At 45.2% G+C, this 19593-nt stretch overlaps 1 protein-coding gene across 9 annotated transcripts in view; it reads left to right on the top strand.

Annotated features, from left to right (window-relative positions):
- The window catches only part of SCML4 (sex comb on midleg-like 4 (Drosophila)), a 111846-nt gene that overhangs the window by 67381 nt on the left and 24872 nt on the right, over positions 1-19593 (top strand). For 8 of the 9 annotated variants that reach the window (XM_010856651.1, XM_010856650.1, XM_010856649.1 and 5 more), the window contains one exon: positions 902-1096. In XM_010856651.1, the coding sequence (XP_010854953.1) occupies positions 902-1096 (195 nt within the window). Of the gene's footprint in view, positions 1-901; positions 1097-8933; positions 12261-19593 lie in introns of those variants that run through there. The other variant, XM_010856655.1, reaches the window with a different exon arrangement.

Here is a 19593-nt window from a genome sequence, read left to right on the forward strand (position 1 = left end):
TTGAGTCTACACTGTTATTAATGAATAAACAAATAAATAAGTGGAGGAGAAGGGACAAGTCTTCCTTATGGAAGAATTTCAGATTATATAGAGACTGTTCCCTCTTCAGGAGGTAGAGCCTAATCCCTCCATTGCCCTTGAATGTGGATAGGACCGTGTGACTTATTTCCCAGGAACAGAATATGAAGAATACAGTGGAGAAACATAGCAAACACTTTCTTGGCCAGGAGATGAAGGTTAACATCCCAGAGATGTCATGTGTCTATCTGATGCAAGGAGAAAGGCGCTTTGCCTCTGCAGTCTTCCTCCTCAAAAACTCATGTGAAAGTGGGTGTTAGTTGCTCACTCGTGTCAAACTCTTTATGACCCCCTGGAGTGTAGTCCACCAGCTTCCTCTGTCCATGGAATTCTCCAGGCAAGAATACTGGAGTGGGTTGCCATTCTCTTCTCTAGGGGATCTTCCTAATCCAGGGATCAAACCACAGACTCCTGCATTGCAGATGGATTCTTTACTGTCTGAGCCATCAGGGAAGCTCCCCAAAAACCATAACCCCAGTCGAATCATGAGAAAAATGTCAAACAAACCAAATTGAGAAACATTTTACAAAATACATGATCAGTACTCCTCAAGACTGTCAAGATCATGAAAAACAAGAAAAGACTGAGAAACAGTCACAAACCCGAGGATACCAAGTTTACGCAACAGGTACAGCCAATGTGATCTCCTGAATGAGATCCTGGAACTGAAATAGGGTGTTAGTGAAAAAACAGGTGAAATCCAAATAAAACTTAGTTAAAAGCACAGCAGAACTGACCACACCAAGACCTGTTCCCCAGGGCTGATGGGCTTGTGGCTTTCTCCAGAGTCCTGCTCTGAGTAGCTGTGTCTGTGCTCTTCCAGTCTCCGCCTCCTTTGATGGGAAGCAGCACTTGCGGAGCCTGCCTGTGGTGAATAGCGTCGGGTACGTCCTCCGCTTCCTCACCAAGCTGTGCCGAAGTCTCCTATGTGACGACCTCTTTAGCCACCAGCCCTTCCCCAGGGGCACCAGCGCCTCCGACAACGCCCCCGAGAGCCAGGAAGGCAGGATGGAGTCAGGTAGGCTTTTGTGGTCTGTCCTCGGGGCCTGCAGGTGGTTCCAGGTGTCCCTGCCCTCCCAGGGCAGAGGAGGCTGCCACTGAGGGGTCTCCTGGGAGCTCTAGGAGCTAGAGGTTCCCTCCTTCTGCTAGAGGTTCATGAGCTGCCCCTCTGGGCATCTGAGGCACAGTGAGAGCCAGCCAGGACCAAGGACACCCCGACGGTCCCCACCCAGGCTGCAGTGGAAGAGATGGCTCCAGCTACTGAGAGCTGACATTGTAACTTTTAGGCCTGTGTTATTAGAATGTAGACACTGAGACCGCATCACTTGTAATGAGTGATCTTTTTTCCTCTCTTCTAATAAAGACTCTTGAGCATTTATTCATCATTGTCGAATAATTGAAAGACTACTAACCTAAGTAACAAAGAAATCCTGAAGAAACAAGGGCTAACGAATTGATTACGTTGGTCCTGTCTGGGGGCCTCATGTTCCTACCCAGGTCAATAAAACGTGTAATAGAGTGTCTATCATGGCAGGAATTTGACCTAGCTGTAAATCATATATTCCTCCAGTGAGACTTAGTGTTTCTCCCTCATCACAGGACGGAAGGTATCCCAGGAGCTAAATGCCTTTTGTACCACCAGCCCCAGAATAGCTCAGTAGGGAAGTGGTCGGTGGGAAGGGCAAGACCACCTGGACAAACTTGCCACACCATTGTCTGCCCAATAGGCTAGGTGCCAGTGGGAGCTGCTCATCCCCCACATAGTGGCCCTGAGTTATGGATTTGAAGGCAATGGCACCCCTCTCCAGTACTCTTGCCTGGAAAATCCCATGGACAGAGGAGCCTGGTAGGCTGCAGTCCATGGGGTCGCTGAGGGTCGGACACGACTGAGCGACTTCCCTTTCACTTTTCCTTTCATACCTTGGAGAAGGAAATGGCAACCCACTCTAGTGTTCTTGCCTGGAGAATCCCAGGGATGGGGGAGCCTGGTGGGCTACCGTCTATGGGGTCGCACAGAATCGGACATGACTGAAGCTACTTAGCAGCAGCAGAACATGAGTCCAGATTCTAGATTTCAGGTTTCAAGGATGAGGAGACATGTCGCCTTTTTTCTTTCTCTGGAAGCAGTGTTGTTGATACATAAAGAACACATAGATGGTGAAACTGAAATCTAGCCATTATGTCATTCTGCAAACATTTGCTGACCCCTTTCCTATTCCAAGTACCTTGTGAGACCCTGTCTTGGAATAAGGCAAATACGTGAGCTTAGGAAGTTTTTGAGGTATTGAGTGACCAGTGTGAATAATGAAAAAACCAATACATTTGCAGTTATGTGCTCACAGACAGGTTTAGAGAGTTCAGCAGAAGGATACTTATAATCAGAGTGGCTATATTTTAAGCCTAGGAGGACATCAGGGAAGATTCTTAGCATAGATTTTTCTCATATAATGTCAAGAATCTTGTCTACAATTTTACTTTAAACTCTCTGAGACCTGGGAAACAGGAAGAAATCTGGCCTTTACAAAGAAAGGTACCTAATTAAATATAGCCTGTGTGAGCAGATGCTCTATACTTCTGTGTTTTCTTGATGCCTCTATATGTCGAACTTGAGAAAGTCTTCTCATGTCTCTGGGCCTCAGTTTCCTGTGTGAAATGAGGGGTTGAGTTGCTCATGTATAACCTTCTGGTTCTGACAGTCTATGAATCTGGCCTCTCCTATAAACCTTGGTTGACTCAGAAACATATTGTAAAGCTAATGTATCTTCCAGTGAATCTTGCAATGAGAACAGCAGATGACTGATTTCATTTGACAAACTCTTAAGTCATCGTTACATTGAATAAGCAATGACCTATGGGACATAATCATAAAGTCATAGAACTCATGTCTCCCATTCTCCTTGAAATAACTGTGAGACCACTTATTCCCTGTCCATGGATGAAATTTAGGGCAGATCTCCTGCCTTTCCTGGCTCCTTTCAGAAAACAAAACATTCTTTAGTGAATAGTTAACATCCAGGTCAGTGTGATCATCAAACTTTAATTTTCACTCAAAGATGTAACTACTTCCCATTCCCAGCACAGCCCTGCTTTGGGCCAGTTGCCTGCAGCAGCAAAGGAAGATATGGTTGGCTTCTCTTCACCTCCTGCCTAGTCCTGTGTTTTTGCCCCTTCTGTGTGGAACTAACGGTGATTCCAAATCCTTCCTGATCAGAGTGAGGGAAGGAGGAGAGAAAAGAGGTAGGAGAGTTTTTGCTTGACTAATCCCACTGTGAGCTGGCATGAGGCTCCCTGGTTCTGGCGGGTGTTTCAAGCTGATTCTTCATCCTGTGGGCTCTTGTTGTTATTGTTCAGTTGCTAAGTTGTGTCCAACTCTTTGCGACCCCATGAACTGCAGCACTCCAGGCTTCCCTGTCCTTCACTGTCTCCCTGAGTTTGCTCAAACTCACGTCCATTGAGTCAGTGATGCCATCCAACCATCTCATCCTGCATTGTTCCCTTCTGCTCTTCCCCTCTATCTGTCCCAGCATCAGAGTCTTTTCCAGCGAGTCAGCTGTTCACATCAGGTGCCCCAAGTGTTGGAGTTTCAGCTTCAGCATAAGTCCTTCCAATGAATATTCAGGGTTGATTTCCTTTAGGACTGACTGGTTTGATCTCCTTACTGTCCAAGGGACTTTCGAGAGTCTTCTCCGGCACCACAGTTTGAAAGCATCAATTCTTTGGTGCTCAGCCTTCTTTATGGTCCAACTCTCACATCCATACATGACTTCTGGAAAAACCATAGCTTTAACTATGGACCTTTGTCGACAAAGTGATGTCTCTGCTTTTTAATATACTGTCTAGATTTGTCATAGCTCTTCTTCCAAGGAGGAAGCATCTTCTAATTTTGTGGCTGCTGTCACTATCCGCATTAATTTTGGAGCCCAAGAAAATGAAATCTGACACTGTTTCCATGAGTCCTTTGGAGAGTCCCCATGTCTCATCTGCACGTTCATTGTCAAAGACGAAGGCAACTCTTCTCTGGCTGATCATTTACAGTTCTTCCCACAGCCTCAAGGCATCTGCAGGTAAATCTCTGGCTTCTCTTTCCTGAGGCCCCTTGTGCCTCCAGATAGTCCCATAGAAAGGATCTAAGCTGATCTCACTTCAGATCTGGTCTCTTAGAAACACTCACACATCCTTTGCGCAAACAGACTCAGGGCCTGCGGGCTGATTTCTGTACCACCTCTCCTTTGTTCTTCCATCAGACTTTTTTCTCATGGAAATGAAACAATAATACTTTCTGTCTCTTGAGCTCCAGGGTCAGAGATCAAGCTACTCACAGGGCCACACTGAAGCCCATGGGAACATGGGACAGTTTTTTCTCCACAATTTGTCTTCTATTCAACCTGCTGTTCAGCCTCTGCAGTTGGGTGCGCCGCTGCACGTGGGTGGTCATCTACAGCTGTAAAACTGGCTTCCCACCACCTCCATCTCTTTTTGCAAGATTTCCACACTTGACTCTTGTATGGGGAGCCTACTGTCGTGCAGCTTCAGCCAAAACTAAAACTAAAATAATTTCATGTTAACATCCTGTCCCAGGAACCCCCCTCCAGCTTTCCTTAAGTGATCATTGAAGAAACCCTTGCCTTGGTTTCCACCATATTCTCTCCCCTTCCAAACTCACCATGCTGAGTGAAGTTCCTGTCTTTTTCCTGGAAGTAGCCACCTTGTTTCTTCCCTTGACTGGGGCAGGTATTTCTACCTAAAGCTGATTTCCTTCCTAGGTGTTGTGGCTTTAGAAGCAATTACTTCAGTTGTCGTCAAGAACCTTTCCCCAGCCCATGGATGCTTTGAAAAAATGAATTGCTCCAAATCAACCAACTTTGTGGAAATTGCTCCTTATGCCCTAGGTGTTACAGGACCAAGTGCTGTGTGTTTCATGTGTCTAGGGGCCTCGGGGAGGGTGGAAGAAGCAGCAATGGCATGGTAGGCTCTGAGCAGCCCTCTGGCACATGTCTCTCCTACCTGTCTCCATGGGGCCTAGGATGATACCATTAAAGAGTTTGCCTTTAGAATAAGACATTGCCTCTTTAGGACTGCCTTGTCAAAGTTCCTTTGTGTGCATGCTAAGTCGCTTCAGTCATGTCCGACCCTTTGCAACGCTATGAACTGTAGCCCAACAGGCTCTTCCATCCATGGGATTCTTAAGGCAAGAATACTGAAATGGGTTTCTCTGCCCTTCTCCAGGGGACCCTCCTGGCCCAGGGATCAAACCTATGTCTCTTATGTTTCCTGCACTGGCAGGTGAGTTCTTTACCACTAGTGCCACCTGGGAAGCCCCAAAGTTCCCTTAAAGGATAACATATCATGTTATTATTACCTTGGATGAGGAATTAGTTTATTACCCACTTTCCCACCATTGTGGCAAGAAAGGCAGGTGCATTTATGAGGGAAGGGCTGGAGGTCTTTGTTGACTTAAGGCTTCATATCCATGTTATTCCTAAACAAGATCATACAGTCTTGAACTCATTTGAACCAGATCCTGCTCTGCCCCAAGGTTGTTCATTCAAAGCTGGAGTGTTCCAGGCTTGGTGCCACACAGTTAGAGGGTTTGTCAGCATTCATTAGGGCATTTCCAGAAGACAGTAAATCAGACAGTTAAGAAAATACAAAGCCAGGACACACAAGGAACTGTCACAGAAACTAAGATGTTTGTGGTTTTGTTTTGTTTGTTTGTTTGTTTTTTTAAAGGATGATTTGGGAAAGAAATGATTTTCTGTTCTAGGATGTGACACCAGGTCACATGGATTTGTCCTCTATGGTCCTGAAGATATACTTAATTAACCTTCAAGTCTTGTCACTCAAGTTCTGGTCAGGAGCATCACCATCAGCCGAGAAAGGAAAAGCTCAACAGCCCTCCCTCACTCCTTCGCAACAGATCCTAGGTGTTTAAAGACACATTAAAGTTTGAGAAGTGTGGGTGTAAGGAGTACTCTCCCAGGTAAAGGACTTGGAAGCTGAATAACACAGTGGAACTCTCAGAAGATGGCTCCCTCGGGAGTCAGGTGGCATTGACATTGTAAAGATCTTTGAAAAGTCAAAACTGGTTAGAAGTAGATGGAGCTGCTTGGATGGTGTGATCTCCTCATGACTGGTGACAAAAGCAGATGTCCACTTGTCAGGGCCGTCAGGCTGAACTCAGGCATCCAGAGGATGTAAGAGCAAGATGTCCTCTCTGGTCCCTTCCAAGCTGAGAGTCACAGCTGGGAGTGGCAGAGAAGAGCCGCAGATAGTAAGAGGTGAGGGCCCCCAGGAGCCCTGTGGTGGGATCCTCCAGGAGGGAAGATGAGGATACCAAGGTAGAAGGGCTCACAGTGGAGCAGAGAGCGTGCTTCTTCCACATCTCTTCCTCAGACCTTTCAAATATAAACTCTCTCACCAAATGATCTTTCTCTTATGTTCAGGGAAAACAAGCTTCAGACCCATTCAGCTGCCTGAATTCAGTCTGGACCGTGGAGTTCTTGGCTTTAGATTGGGAAGTTCAGTCATTTTCCTCTATGTCTATTAACTGACCGCCAAATGTTCATGTTATCGGGTGGAGAGCAGCTCTCTGGGAGCTTTAGGAAAGTGGAAGCAAAATCATGGATTTGATAACATTTGGTTCTGGATTTGCATTTGATAACAATTTTACTTTACCTTTGAATGGTGGCTTCCCTGGTGGCTCAGAGGGTAAAGCGTCTGCCTGCAATGCGGGAGACCTGGGTTCAATCCCCGGGTTGGGAAGATCCCCTGGAGAAGGAAATGGCAATTGACTCTAGTAATCTTGCCTGGAAAATGCCATGGATGGAGGAGCCTGGTAGGCTACAGTCAATGGGATAACAGAAAGTTGTACATGACTGAGAAACTTCACTTTGAATGTTGGGGGGAAAAGGTCTCAGTTATAAGTAAGCTTTAGCCAGTGCTTCTCCACTTTGTGCCCTGGAACCACCCGGGCATCTTGATGAAATATGGACTCTGGCTCAGGATGGCTGGAGTGGGCTGAGAGCCTGTGTTTCTGACAGGCTCCCAGGGGATGTCCTTTGCCGTTGCTGCTTAGGAACACAAGGAATGAGAAGGTGTGTGCTGACTGAGTCCTGCTCACAGAGGGAAATTTATGTCAGGTTTTCAGTAAAATACACCTATCTACTCTAGGATGCTGCCGCCCTGTAGGAGCATTGACGCTGAGGATGAGCTGGATGAGATGTCCATGGGTGTGAGGGGCAGAGTGGTCAGGCAAAGTGGCACAGGTGAAAATGCAGGTGAGAAAAAGGAGGTTTGCAGTGCTGGGGAAGAAGGTAAAAGACAGAAAAGAATGATGACTGGCACATTTCTCAGTGTGGCAGCACGGAAAAGCACTGTGACCTCCGACCAGCACTGGCAGGAGGGTCTTTGTTGCCTTCCGAGCTTCCCAGAATCCCTAGAAGACCCTAGGGATCCATTCTCTCAGACCCTTGTCTGCACAGCATTCATGGCTCTTAATTCTGCCTTATACTGCTAGAATCCAGGTCCAGACCTCATCTCCCTAGGTAGACTTGAGGGTGGGAACTTGAGGAGAGTCTGAAACACAAGTCCGCAGTAAATATTTTACTGACTCCAATTCGGTGTGACACAACAGAACAAACTGTGCTCACCAAGCATTGGGGAGATCTTCTTTGGAAACCACAAATGTGATAGCTGAAGTCTTTTGCGAGATCTAATTTAGTGATTGGTTTCCTGCCTTCTAAAGGTTTGACTTGATGGGAACAAATTGTTTACTTTTTGTTGAGTACTTTTTTGATACACAAATGGTGAGAGTGGGAGATGAGAAAGGCCATTGATTCTTGACGCTTGATGTTTTTGTCCTTGGCTGGTGGTCTTGGAGACAGGCACCAGAAAACTCTTGGAGTAACAGACATGCACAGTACCTTCTGCATACCCAGCATCTAGAAATCAAATCTGCTGCTTTGTTGAACTACAAATTTGTCTAATGTAATAGCTCTACAAAAGAATGACTATCCAGAGAATATCTCTTTCCAAAAGGTTGTTTATTTCTAAAAGGCAATAGAGTGTACCAAGTGGCATGAGTTCCATTATATAGAAACATCCATATGGCCAGACAGCAAATGTGTTCTGAGTTCCCTCTACTTGTGATGCCTGCAGAGCTGAGGCCACTTGTTCAAAGCCAACCAGAAAGGCAGCAGCGAAGTGGAAACTGAGCCCAGGTCTCCTCCCTGGCCCTTTGCTTTTCCTCCCAAGCCTATTGATAAGGCCCCATTACCCAGCACTCACTGAGTGGGGTATATGTCTTGTTTCCTGGCTCAGAAGTGTGACCACACAAAATGGATGTTCACAAGTGGCTTGTGGTACCCTTGTGTCACTTCTTCTAGCAAAGATGTAAAAGAACAAAACAAACACCAATGCCCACTTAGCAAAATCCAGGCAGAAACTGAACTCTAGGTAGATCAGTTATCCTTTCTCCTTCTGGGTTAATATCTTGGCCACAAGGAGTGTCTCATCCTTATCCTCGTGCCCTAGTTGCGTCATTGCTGGATGACATCCACAGGATAGGCAGAACCTATCATCCTAGACACCAGGAGAACTTCCTCATCCCTACAAAATCCAACAAAGTGGCCTACTCCACCAATGCTAGGCATGGTTTTCGTGCTCACTCAGTCATGTCCAACTCTTTGTGACCCCATGGACTGTAGCCCACCAGGCTCCTCTGTCCATGGAATTTCCCAGGCAAGAATACTGGAGTGGGTTGCCATTTCCTACTACAGAGGATCCCAACCCAGGGATCAAACCAGTGTCTTTTGCATCTCCTGCATTGGCAGGTAGATTCTTTACCACTGAGCCATCTGGGAAGCCCCAGGCATGGTTTAACCCAGTATTTTAAATAATATATGAAATGATTGGGTTAAAAAAAGAGCAATGAAGGAAGGCATGTGCAGGCCAATGATCAGAATATTGCAGAGCTATGTTCATCCTGGTATAGCCATGGGCTATGTGAACAAAATGAGTGGTTTGATTTTCGAGCCATGTATTGAAATTGGGGTCATTTGGAAGGAGAAAAGAGTATTAGTGCCAAGCTCAGTTTTTAAGAATCTTTGAGAGTCTTGATGGACACATGAAAAGGAAAATGTCCAGGACTTCTTTGGCAGGCCTATGCTTAAGACTCTACTTTCAATGCAAGAGGCATAGATTCAATCTCTGGTCAAGGAAGTTCCATATGCCACAGGAAAAAAAAAAATAGAATGTCCACAAGTTCTGCAGTAAATACAAAGGCCTTCCTATATTTTTAGACAGATATGTTCAGGAGAAGCCCAGCCAGAGCTCTTACAGCATGGGAGAGGGACCGATTGCCAGTGTAGAATTCCTGATCTTAATTCTGCTTGTATGCTTATATGAGTTCATTTAGGAAAAGCTATTTATTCTATTTTCAATGATATCATTCATGAAAGTATACTGTCTGTACTTTTTAAAACACTGAACTAAAAGGGAAAAAAGGAACCTCTAAGTAAAACACTGGGTTTTGTAGAATCTTAAATAGATTTTTACAATGTTCAGCAATTTATTGAATTCTTTTGCATTGTAAGGCTTAGGTTCTCTTTCAAATCCTACAGATATTGAGGAAGCACAAAGATTCAATAATTATTGGTTAAATGAATGAATGAATGCTCCAATTAAATTGTTGGAACCTCCCAAGGTATTTTACTCATTTATTTGGCTGCACCAGGTCTTCATTGCAACACACGGGATCTTCGAGCTTTGTTGAGGCATGCAGTCTCTTTTAGTTTTGGCATGTGGGATCTTTAGTTGCAGTGGGCAAACTCTTAGTTATGCCATGTAGCATCTACTTCCCTGACCAGGGATGGAACCCCAGCCCCCTGTATTGGTAGCACAGAGTCTTAATCACTGGACCACCAAGGAAGTCACTCAAGGTACTTTCAATATGAGATAAATAACCCAGTATTGAATCACGTTGACCAATTTGGTAATATTTTAATGTTAAAATGAAACAAAAAGAAACAAAGATAATGCTCCTCTTTCAAGGTCACAAATAAAGTCATGGTGTGGATTAAAGACACCAAGACTTGAGGAGCAGAATGATGATGGTTGTAAATCCCTAGTAGGCTTTCTCCTGTTTGGGAGAGCTCCTTCTAAGAGGGAGTAAGAAGGAGAAACGAGGCTGTCAAAAAAGAGGTGGTGTAGACTCTTTCTTCCCACAAGGCTGGCCTCAGGAATTCTCTAAAAGATACCTCTACCCCAACGCCATGCCTCTCTTCAAATAATGAAATCTACTGGAAATCTTTTCCTTTGTTTCATGAAGCTAACTGTCCTTCAGGTGACACCCTACCCATTAGTCGCCCATGAGCCACTCTAGTACTGGAGATCATGCTGGGGACATCTGGGTCAGCTGCAGAAGGCCTTCTATGTCTCTGGCAGGCCTGTTCAAAGAGGCTCCTGCCTGTGATGGAAGAGTATATGAGATGTGGCTATCCCCAAATCTCCAGGGCCCACAGGAGCTGTAACTGGAGACTATCTTTTGGGCTGCTCCTCTGGACTTGTACCCTGAGCCTCTGTGATGGGTTCTAATGTAATAGCTGCAGGTTATCCACACCAGTATCTACTGACCGTGTATCAGAACTAGGAATAAGATGATAAACCTTGTCAAGAGGAATTGAAGCAACTTTGGAAACCAGTAGGCATCTAAGATAAATTCCACAGACTTTCTCCTATTAGTGGGTCATTTCTGGGTCTCAGACATAAGTAGCAAACCCTTTGACAATTGGAAAAAAAAAAGAATCCCATAAACTTCCTGACAGAGAATTAAATATTCTAATAGCATATACATCTTAACTGCTATTGAATTAATAATTGTAACTTCCAACCTAGATATGCAGAGTCAAGAGGAATGTATTATTCCTTTCCCACCTGTAATATTTATATATTGCTGTGTGACAAATTACCCTAAAATTTAATTTAACATGTATCATCTTACAGTTTCTGTGATCGGGAATTCAGGTGCAGCTTGACTGTGTTCCCCAGCTGTAGGTCTCTCACAAGGTGGCAAGCACCTCAGAGCTTAGCTAAGGAAGGACCCAGTCCCTAGCTCATTCATATGGTTGTGGGCAGGATTCTGCTTCCCATGAGCCATTGATTCCTTGCCATGTAGGCCCGTCCACAGAGATGCTCACAACATGGCAGCCTACTTCACCCACTCGAGAAATATTGGAATGCCTTCCTAAAAGTCAGGATGTCCATTTGGAACCAGAATTTATATGGTGTCCTCTATTCCAGGGACTCCAGCATTTTCCTGAGTAAGGGTCACTCTAAGTTTCCCCAGTTTCCTATGAAAGACCCAAAAGTTGTTGAAGAAACAGAGCTTGACGGCAGAAAGCCCCCCACTCTTGCCCTCCCCCTCCTTCTGGAAATTCCCAGAAGCCTCTGGGTAAAGGCCTTGGCAAAGCTGCAAAGAAAAGACTACAGAGAGGGAACCTGTTCTCCTCTGGAGACTGAAAGGGCATTCACTGTTCTAAAGTGGCCGACATTGGGCCAAATTGCCTTTGGGCAAAATTTCTGCGAGGGGAGATCTTAAATCATAAAGAACAAAGTCTCAGGCAAACCATCAACATTAGAAAGGACTAAAGAAGTTGAGGTGTCAGGCATTAAAATTACGGTTGGTTTCTGTACATCTCATTAGGGAGGATAAGTATAAATGTGCTTGAATGGACCCGAGGGGAGTCGTAAGGTTGATTCTGAGGGCTGAGCGATCTGAACTTAGAGACAAGCTTGAAGGGAAGATCTATACTGGCCAGAGACCAAGTTAATGGAAAATTTAATTGAGGCGAATGAAAGGCTAAGCCTCATAGGTGGTGTGGCCCAGTGCCCTTTGAACCAGGAAGGCTGGGACAAGAGGCTGCAGAGGGCCCTGAGGGAAAACACGATGAGCTTATCTGAGCAAGAACAAGGGGCGGGACCAAGCAGGAGAGAAGGAAACCTGCAGACCTCCGCGAGAACCTCAGCGAAAGGCGGCAGGAAGGCAGAGAGGAAATCTGGGGGTTTCTGACACCAGGCAGTCCCTCAGAGGTCCCCCCTAGGTCCCACAGCACCGAGCACGGGCTAGGCACCTGCGGTGCTGGAGAGGAGCGTGTGTGAGGCACCTGGTGGAGCAGCCACTCAAGGTAGGAACCCAGGTGTCGGGCTCTGAGCCAGGGAGGGCAGCTCTACTGGGACCTGCGGTTGTTTCCTGGCCCTCCTCCCTAGCTCTTTCTGTTTCTCTTTTTGCAGGTCTCTTTCCCTGCTTTTCAGAGTTTACTGGCTGTGCTTCTTAGGTGGTGGCACCTGATTAAGCAGAGGGGGATAGTTACCCCACAGATAATCAAGAGGCGGTGTAATCAGGTTGACTGTATTACTTTCTCTTCTAATCTGGGGTTCAGGGCTAGGGATCCGTGGTGCTGCCATCTCGTTATGCAGCAGAGCCAAGGCATTCACACACGGAGCCCTCTGGACACTGATCCCGTGGTCTGACCTTCCTGCCAGCCTGGGCAGAGTTGTGTGGCCGGCTGGGCTGGTCAGACCTGCTGGCAATCAATCTGCCAGGAATAGAGATGACTGAGGAAAGGGTTCACTCTGTGCAGCTGTTCCTTCAGCTGGAAAGTTGTGACTGATGTGGGGAAATAAGATGGGAAATGGAGGGTGAGTATGTCTGTATGTGTGTGTGTGTGTGTGTGTGAGAGAGAGAGAGAGAGAGAGAGAGAGAAGGGGTGGGGAGAGAGAGAACTATTTAGTGCTGGGAAGAACAGGGTCTGAGATGGGTGTAGGGTTATTATTGCATGTAGAGATCCTATTTGAGAATAATTTTGCAGATCGTGGTGGTGCCACTTTTCAAGGCTTTGTTTTAGAGAATCCAAGTTAAGTGCCATAAAAATTCTTTAAATAAATTAAACAGTCCAAGCTCACTTAACTGTGAGCATTTGGGTCTTGTGTCCTACATGAAAATAGGTCAACACCCCCCAAAAGAACTCCCTGGCCACTCCTGCTGCTCTCGGACTTTCCTGGCTCTTGGCTTTCTCCCTCCTGTACCTCTGCCTCTTCTTGCTTCTCCTCAGAGGTTCTCCACATTCCAGGCACTCAGTTGACCCGGAAATGCAACAGGCTGGGCCGTGCTGGGTGTTTTGGAAGCTGAGGATGCAGGGGCATTCCCCCGACAACCCTGCCCCAGCCTCTGCAGGGGCACAGGCAGAGGGGGGAGTCCACACTCCGCAGACCCTAGAGCTTTGTTCCCTGAACGAGGAGGCTTAGACCTGGTGCAGATTCAGGAGCAAAGGGGTATCCTTTGAGGCTGAGCAGGTTTGAACTCTTCTGGAGTATTCTTTGGGCTTCCCAGGTGACTCAGTGGTAAAGAATCTGCCTGCCAATGCAGGAGACCTGGATTTAATCCCTAGGTCGGCAAGATCCCTGGAGGAGGAAATGACAACCCACTCCAGTATTCTTGCCTGGAGAATTCCATGGACAGGGTAGCCTGGCGGGCTACAGTCTCAGTTCAGTTCAGTTGCTCAGTCACATCCGACTCTGCGACCCCATGGACTGCAGCATGCCAGGCTTCCCTGTCCATCACCAACTCCCAGAGCTTGATCAAACTCATGTCCATCGAGTTGGTGATGCTATCCAGCCATCTCATCCTCTGTCATTCCCTTCTCCTCCTGCCTTCAATCTTCCTCAGCATCAGGGTCTTTTCCAATGAGTTAGTTCTTCACATCAGGTGGCCAAAGTTATTGGAGCTTCAGCTTCAGCAATCAGTCCATCCAATGAATATTCAGGACTGCTTTCTTTTAGGATTGACTGGTTGGATCTCCTTGCAGTCCAAGGGACTCTCAAGTCTTCTCCAACACCACAATTCAAAAGCATCAATTCTTCGGCACTCAGCTCTCTTTATAGTCCAACTCTCACATCCATGCATGACTACTGGAAAAACCATAGCTTTGACTAGACAGACCTTTGTTGGCAAAGTAATGTCTCTGCTTTGTAATATGCTATCTAGGTTGGTCATAGCTTTTCTTCCAAGGACCAAGCGTCTTTTAACTTCATGGCTGCAGTCACCATCTGCAGTGATTTTGGAGCCCAAACAAATAAAGTCTGTCACTGTTTCCACTGTTTCCCCATCTATTTCCCATGAAGTGATGGGACCAGATGCCATAATCTTAGCTTTCTGAATGTTGAGTGTTAAGCCAACTTTTTCACTCTCTTTTTTCACTTTCATCAAGAGGTTCTTTAGTTCTTCTCCACTTTCTGCCACAAGTGTGGTGTCATCTGCATATCCGAAGTTATTGATATTTCTCCCGGCAATCTTGATTCCAGCTTGTGCTTCATCCAGCCTGGGATTTCGCATGATGTACTCTGCATAGAAGTTAAATAAGCAGGGTGACAATATACAGCCTTGAAGTACTCCTTTCCTGATTTGGAACCAGTCTGTTGTTCCATGTCCAGTTCTAACTGTTGCTTCTTGTCCTGCATACAGTTTTATCAGGAGGCAGGTCAGGTGGTCTGGTATTCCCATCTCCTTAAGAATTTTCCACAGTTTGTTGTGATCCACACAGTCAAAGACTTTGGCGTAGTCAATAAAGCAGAAGTCTTTCTCATCTTCATTACCTCCACCATAGTTTGGTCTCAGGGCTACAGTCTGTGGGGTCGCAAAGAGTCGGACACAACTGAGCGACTGAGCACACACAGAGCACGCAGCGTATTCTTTGGCCTAATAGGCAGACTTTATATGTAGCAGCTGGGGGAAACCATAGTCCACAGACTAGCCACGGTGAAAAAGGCACACCAAGCCTCTTTTGAAAGTTTCCAAGACACCAAATCCTGAAAGTGTGGCAGGCTTCTGTGAGAGCCGTTTGTGCCTGTGCCTTTCTATTTAAGCACACTCTTGTGATCGTACAAAAGCAGATCAGTCCTTTTCCGGGAGGAAAGACTTCATGATTTACAAGTGGCATCCTTAGTGTCTTAGATAGAGGCAGGGTTTATAGAAGAGAAGTACACAGAGTGCCTCCTGTTCACCCTACTGTGCTGGTGTCCACAGCGATGAAACAGCTTTAACTAGAGGCTGGGTTGTTGCCTCCTGTTTAATGAGAGCTGCCAGGTGACAAGACAACTCATTTCAGATGAGAAGGAATTTTCTCTTTCATCTCATCTGGGGGAAAAGGACCAGGAATGTGTTAATCTGTCAGCCCTCTGGTTTGCCATGAGTCTGCGTGTGGGAGCCGGATCTTCATAAGGCACTCTCGCCAGACAATCCCAGGTCTGCTGGCCCCATCTGGTGTTCACTCCCCAGTCATCCACAAAACCACTTGAAAAATACAGTTCTGTCTCCAAGGATAGGTTTGGTCCTTCTTCTTCTTCAAATAGTCGTTTTGTAACAAACAATTCATGAGCCACACTTCATTAAGTTCTTAAACTACTAGAAGTTATGCTTACCTGTAATTCATCTTCCCTGTATGTTGGATGGCTTAATGGTTTTAAGAGTATAAACTGTATGTATCCAGCAGTCATTTTTTTAACTGAAGCAATAGGAACTGGGGTTAGATATAAGGAAGAAGTTTTAGGCAGTGAGGTTTGTGGCATAATGACCTAACTGTGAGGAGACTGTAAAATCTCTTTGGGGAAGCTTTTAAATAAGAGGCTCAGCTATTTACTTTATTTTCCATTCCAAACACCACCCCTGCCTGAAGAGAGAATTTGGAGTGAGCTCCAGGTGTTCCTCCGTTAATTTACCACCTTCGTAATTTTTGCTTTGTTTGAGGAAACCTATAGAAGTATTTACTCAAGATATTCCTTTAAATGGATTCATTTCTTTTAACCTTAGCCTTTAGTCATCTCAAGCAGTGATGTCTTATCAGTGGAAGCATAGTTTGATGGGTTAATTATATTTTATTGCTGTGCACTAAAATACATGGCCATAAAAAGATAACGTTCACCAGTTTTTGTGTCTTCCAAAAAGAAACACGTTTAAGTCCTAACTGCAGATACTTGTGAAAGGGACTTTCTTTGGAAATAGGGTCTTTGCAGTAATCAAGCTGTGATGAGGTCACACTGGACTATGGGTGCCAATCTAATGACTGGTATTCTTATAAGAAATGTGGACACAGATTCAGACACACAGGGAGAATGCCATGTGGCAACAGAGGCAGCGGTTGGAGTGCTGTGTCTGCAGCCAGGGAACACCATGGGTCGTTGGCTATCACCAGAAGCAGATAGAGGCAAAAAAGGATCTTCTTCTGGAGACTTCAGAGAGCATGACCCTGCCAACACCTTGATTTCAGACGTGTAGCCTCCAGAACTAGGAGAGAATAGATTTCTGTTGTTTGAAGTCACCAGATTTGTGGTAATTTCTGCAGCCTTAGGAAACGAATACACCTAAGTACCACCAAGAATCAGCCCCTGGTGGGCCAGTGGGACACATTTTAACACTTGAGGAGATGTTGGGCAGGGTGCTCAGTGAGGGTCCTTTTCAGTCCTGTGGTTGAAAGACGGCCTTCACTGGGTCAGTTATTTTTACCCTCAGGTGTGATGTAAGTGTCAGCATCCCTATTTGTAAAGGTGAGGAAAAGGCTGTCTTAGTTGGGTTGGAGCAGGTGCATCTCTTCAATTCTTAACGGCACCCTGGTGAGTGTACCTGAGCGTGCTGCTCTCTCCTGGGCTTCCCGGGAGCTGCAGGCTGTGCGGGACCATGTCTGCGGCTTAGTGATCCGTCTTCACGACTGTCCACCTGACCGCCTTTGGAGTCACTGGCACAGCCTTTGCCAGGTAGAGGGCTATTGTTTGACGCTCTCTCAAGTCAGTTTTACTTTATGATGAATTCATTTGGATCACAGCCCAGAAGCTGACTTTTATTACCTTTGATCTCACCCATGGTTGTCAGCAGTTTTTAAACCAATACAGTCCACATTCCCTTGTTCCACATCTCCACACGTTGTCATAGGAGAACAAAATTCCATCTGCATCTGTATTTTTCAGCCATACTGCAGATTGGTGAATTATCTACATTCACTACTGTAGACTGTCAGACTTCCATAGGCATATTTAATTTGGATTTGAAATATTTAATAAACAGAATAAATGTTTTAGAGTTTTTCATTGTTTGTCATGCATCTACATGAAGCATTCATATTTAGTTCTTAATAATATGAATTTTAATGCATCCTCTCTGTAATAGCAGCCTTAGTGCCCAAATGCCTACTTAATAAATATGTATTGAGCACCTTCTGTATGCCAAGCATCAGGCCAGACCCTATGAGTAGCTTCCTCACATACATCAAAGCACCTGCCACTGGGGACGCAGAAAGGATTAGTATCCCAGACTAGGAATACTTTTTGATAAAGGGAATGGAGTGGCAGCCTTGCTGCTGACTGGCTAGGAATGTGCTGGCCATATTAGTAGATTCTCAAAAATGTTTGTCTTCCTCTTCAGCACTCCACTCAAGAAGCAGCCTAGTACGTAGCTTCATAGCCAGCTCCTTCCCGCTGATGTCTTCTGACCAGGAGGGATAATGAAATGGAGGCCATCCAGGCAGAGGTGTGGGGTTCCAGGTTCTTGCAGACCTCTTGCAGCACTGCGTTAGCCACAAAAGACGAGCACAGGGCACGCAGGCCTCCCCTCTGCTTCTCACGTCCCTGTCCTAGTAGCCAAAGCAGTGTCAGACTGGACTGCATAGCACTCTCAGGAATCTGTTCACAGCCAAACACTGGGGCCTCTGCGATGTTTTTAAAAACAGCTTTATTGAGATATAATTCATGTATCATACAATTCACCCATTTAAATTCAACAGCTTTAGTAGAATCACAGATTTGTGCAGCTCTCACCTCAGTCAGTTGTAGAACGTTTTCCACACCTCAAACACAGCATACCCCTTAGCTAGGACCCCCAGCCCCCACAATCCCCAGGTCCTAAGCAACCACTAATCTACTTTTTTGTCTCTATAGATTTGCCCATCCTGGACATTTCATACAAATGAAATCATTTAATATGTGATATTCTGTGGCCTGGTTTCTTTACTTAGCATAATAGTTCAAGCTTCATTCACACTGTAGCATGGATCAATACTTCATTACTTTTATGCCTGAATAATATTCCACTGTATGGATATGCCATGTTTTGTTTATCTATTCATCAGCTGATAGTTATTTGGGTTGTTACCACATTTTGGCTCTTATGAATAGTGCTTCTGTAAATATTCATGTGTAAGTTTTTGTGTGGAAATTTCATTTTTGTTGGAAATTTATATACCTAGGAGTAGAATTGCTGGGTCACATGGTGCACTTATTTTTAACCATTTGAGAAAGAGCCAGGATGTTTCCAAAGAGGTTGTACCATTTTACATTCCCACCAGCAGTGTGTGAGGGTCCAGTTTTCTGCGTGTGTGCTGTTGTGTCTGACTCTTTGCAACCCCATGGACTGCAGCACGCCAGGCTCTTCTGCCCTCCACTATCTTCTGGAGTTTCCTCAAATTCAAGTCCACTGAGTCAGTGATGCTATCTAACCATCTCATCCTCTGCCACCCCTACCCGCCCAACTCCTTTTGCCTTCAATCTTTCCCAACATCAGGGTCTTTTTTAATGAGTCAGCTATTCACATCTGGTGGCCAAAGTAGGGGAACTTCAGCATCAGTTCTTCCAATGAACATTTAGGGTTGATTTTCTTTAGGATTGACTAGTTGGATCTCCTTGCAGTAAAAGGGACTCTCAAGAGTCTTCTCCAGCACCACAATTCAAAAGCATCAATTCTTCAGCGCTCAGCCTTTTTTATGGTCCATCTCTCACATCTGTACATGACTACTGGAAAAACCATAGCTTAAAGTACAATTGATATTTACATATTTTGTATCCTGTAACTTTGCTGAATTCATCTTTTAATTTCAGTAGTGTTTTATTGGATTCCTTTGAATTTTCTACATAAACAGCTTTAATTTTTCCTTCCCAAATTAGATGGCTTTTCTTTTCCTTACCTATTTACCCTGGCTGGAACCTCTAATTCAGTGTTGAATAGAAGTAGTAAGAATAGAGACATCTTTGCATTGTTCTTGATTTTAGGAGAAAAAGTGTCCCGTCTTTCACCATTAACTATAATGTTAAGTGTAGGGTTTTTTGTGGAATGCCCTTTTTTCAGTTGGAGGAAGTTCCCTTTCATTCGTAGTGTGTTGAGTGTATTTCTCATGAAAAAATGTTGGATTTTGTTAAATGCTTTTTTCTGCATATATTGAGATAATCATATGATCTTTGGTTTTCATTCTATCAATGCTGTCAGTTCAGTTCAGTTGCTCAGTCATGTCCGACTCTTTGTGACCCCATGAATCACAGCACACCAGGCCTCCTTGTCCATCACCAACTCCCGGAGTTCACTCAAACTCATGTCCATCGAGTCAGTGATGTTGTCCCCTTCTCCTCCTGCCCCCAATCCCTCCCAGCATCAGGGTCTTTTCCAATGAGTCAACTCTTTGCATGAGGTGGCCAAAGTATTGG

Source organism: Bison bison, unplaced genomic scaffold, assembly GCF_000754665.1.
Source record: "Bison bison bison isolate TAMUID 2011002044 unplaced genomic scaffold, Bison_UMD1.0 scf7180017864373, whole genome shotgun sequence".
In the NCBI taxonomy this organism is placed as follows: Eukaryota; Metazoa; Chordata; class Mammalia; order Artiodactyla; family Bovidae; genus Bison; species Bison bison.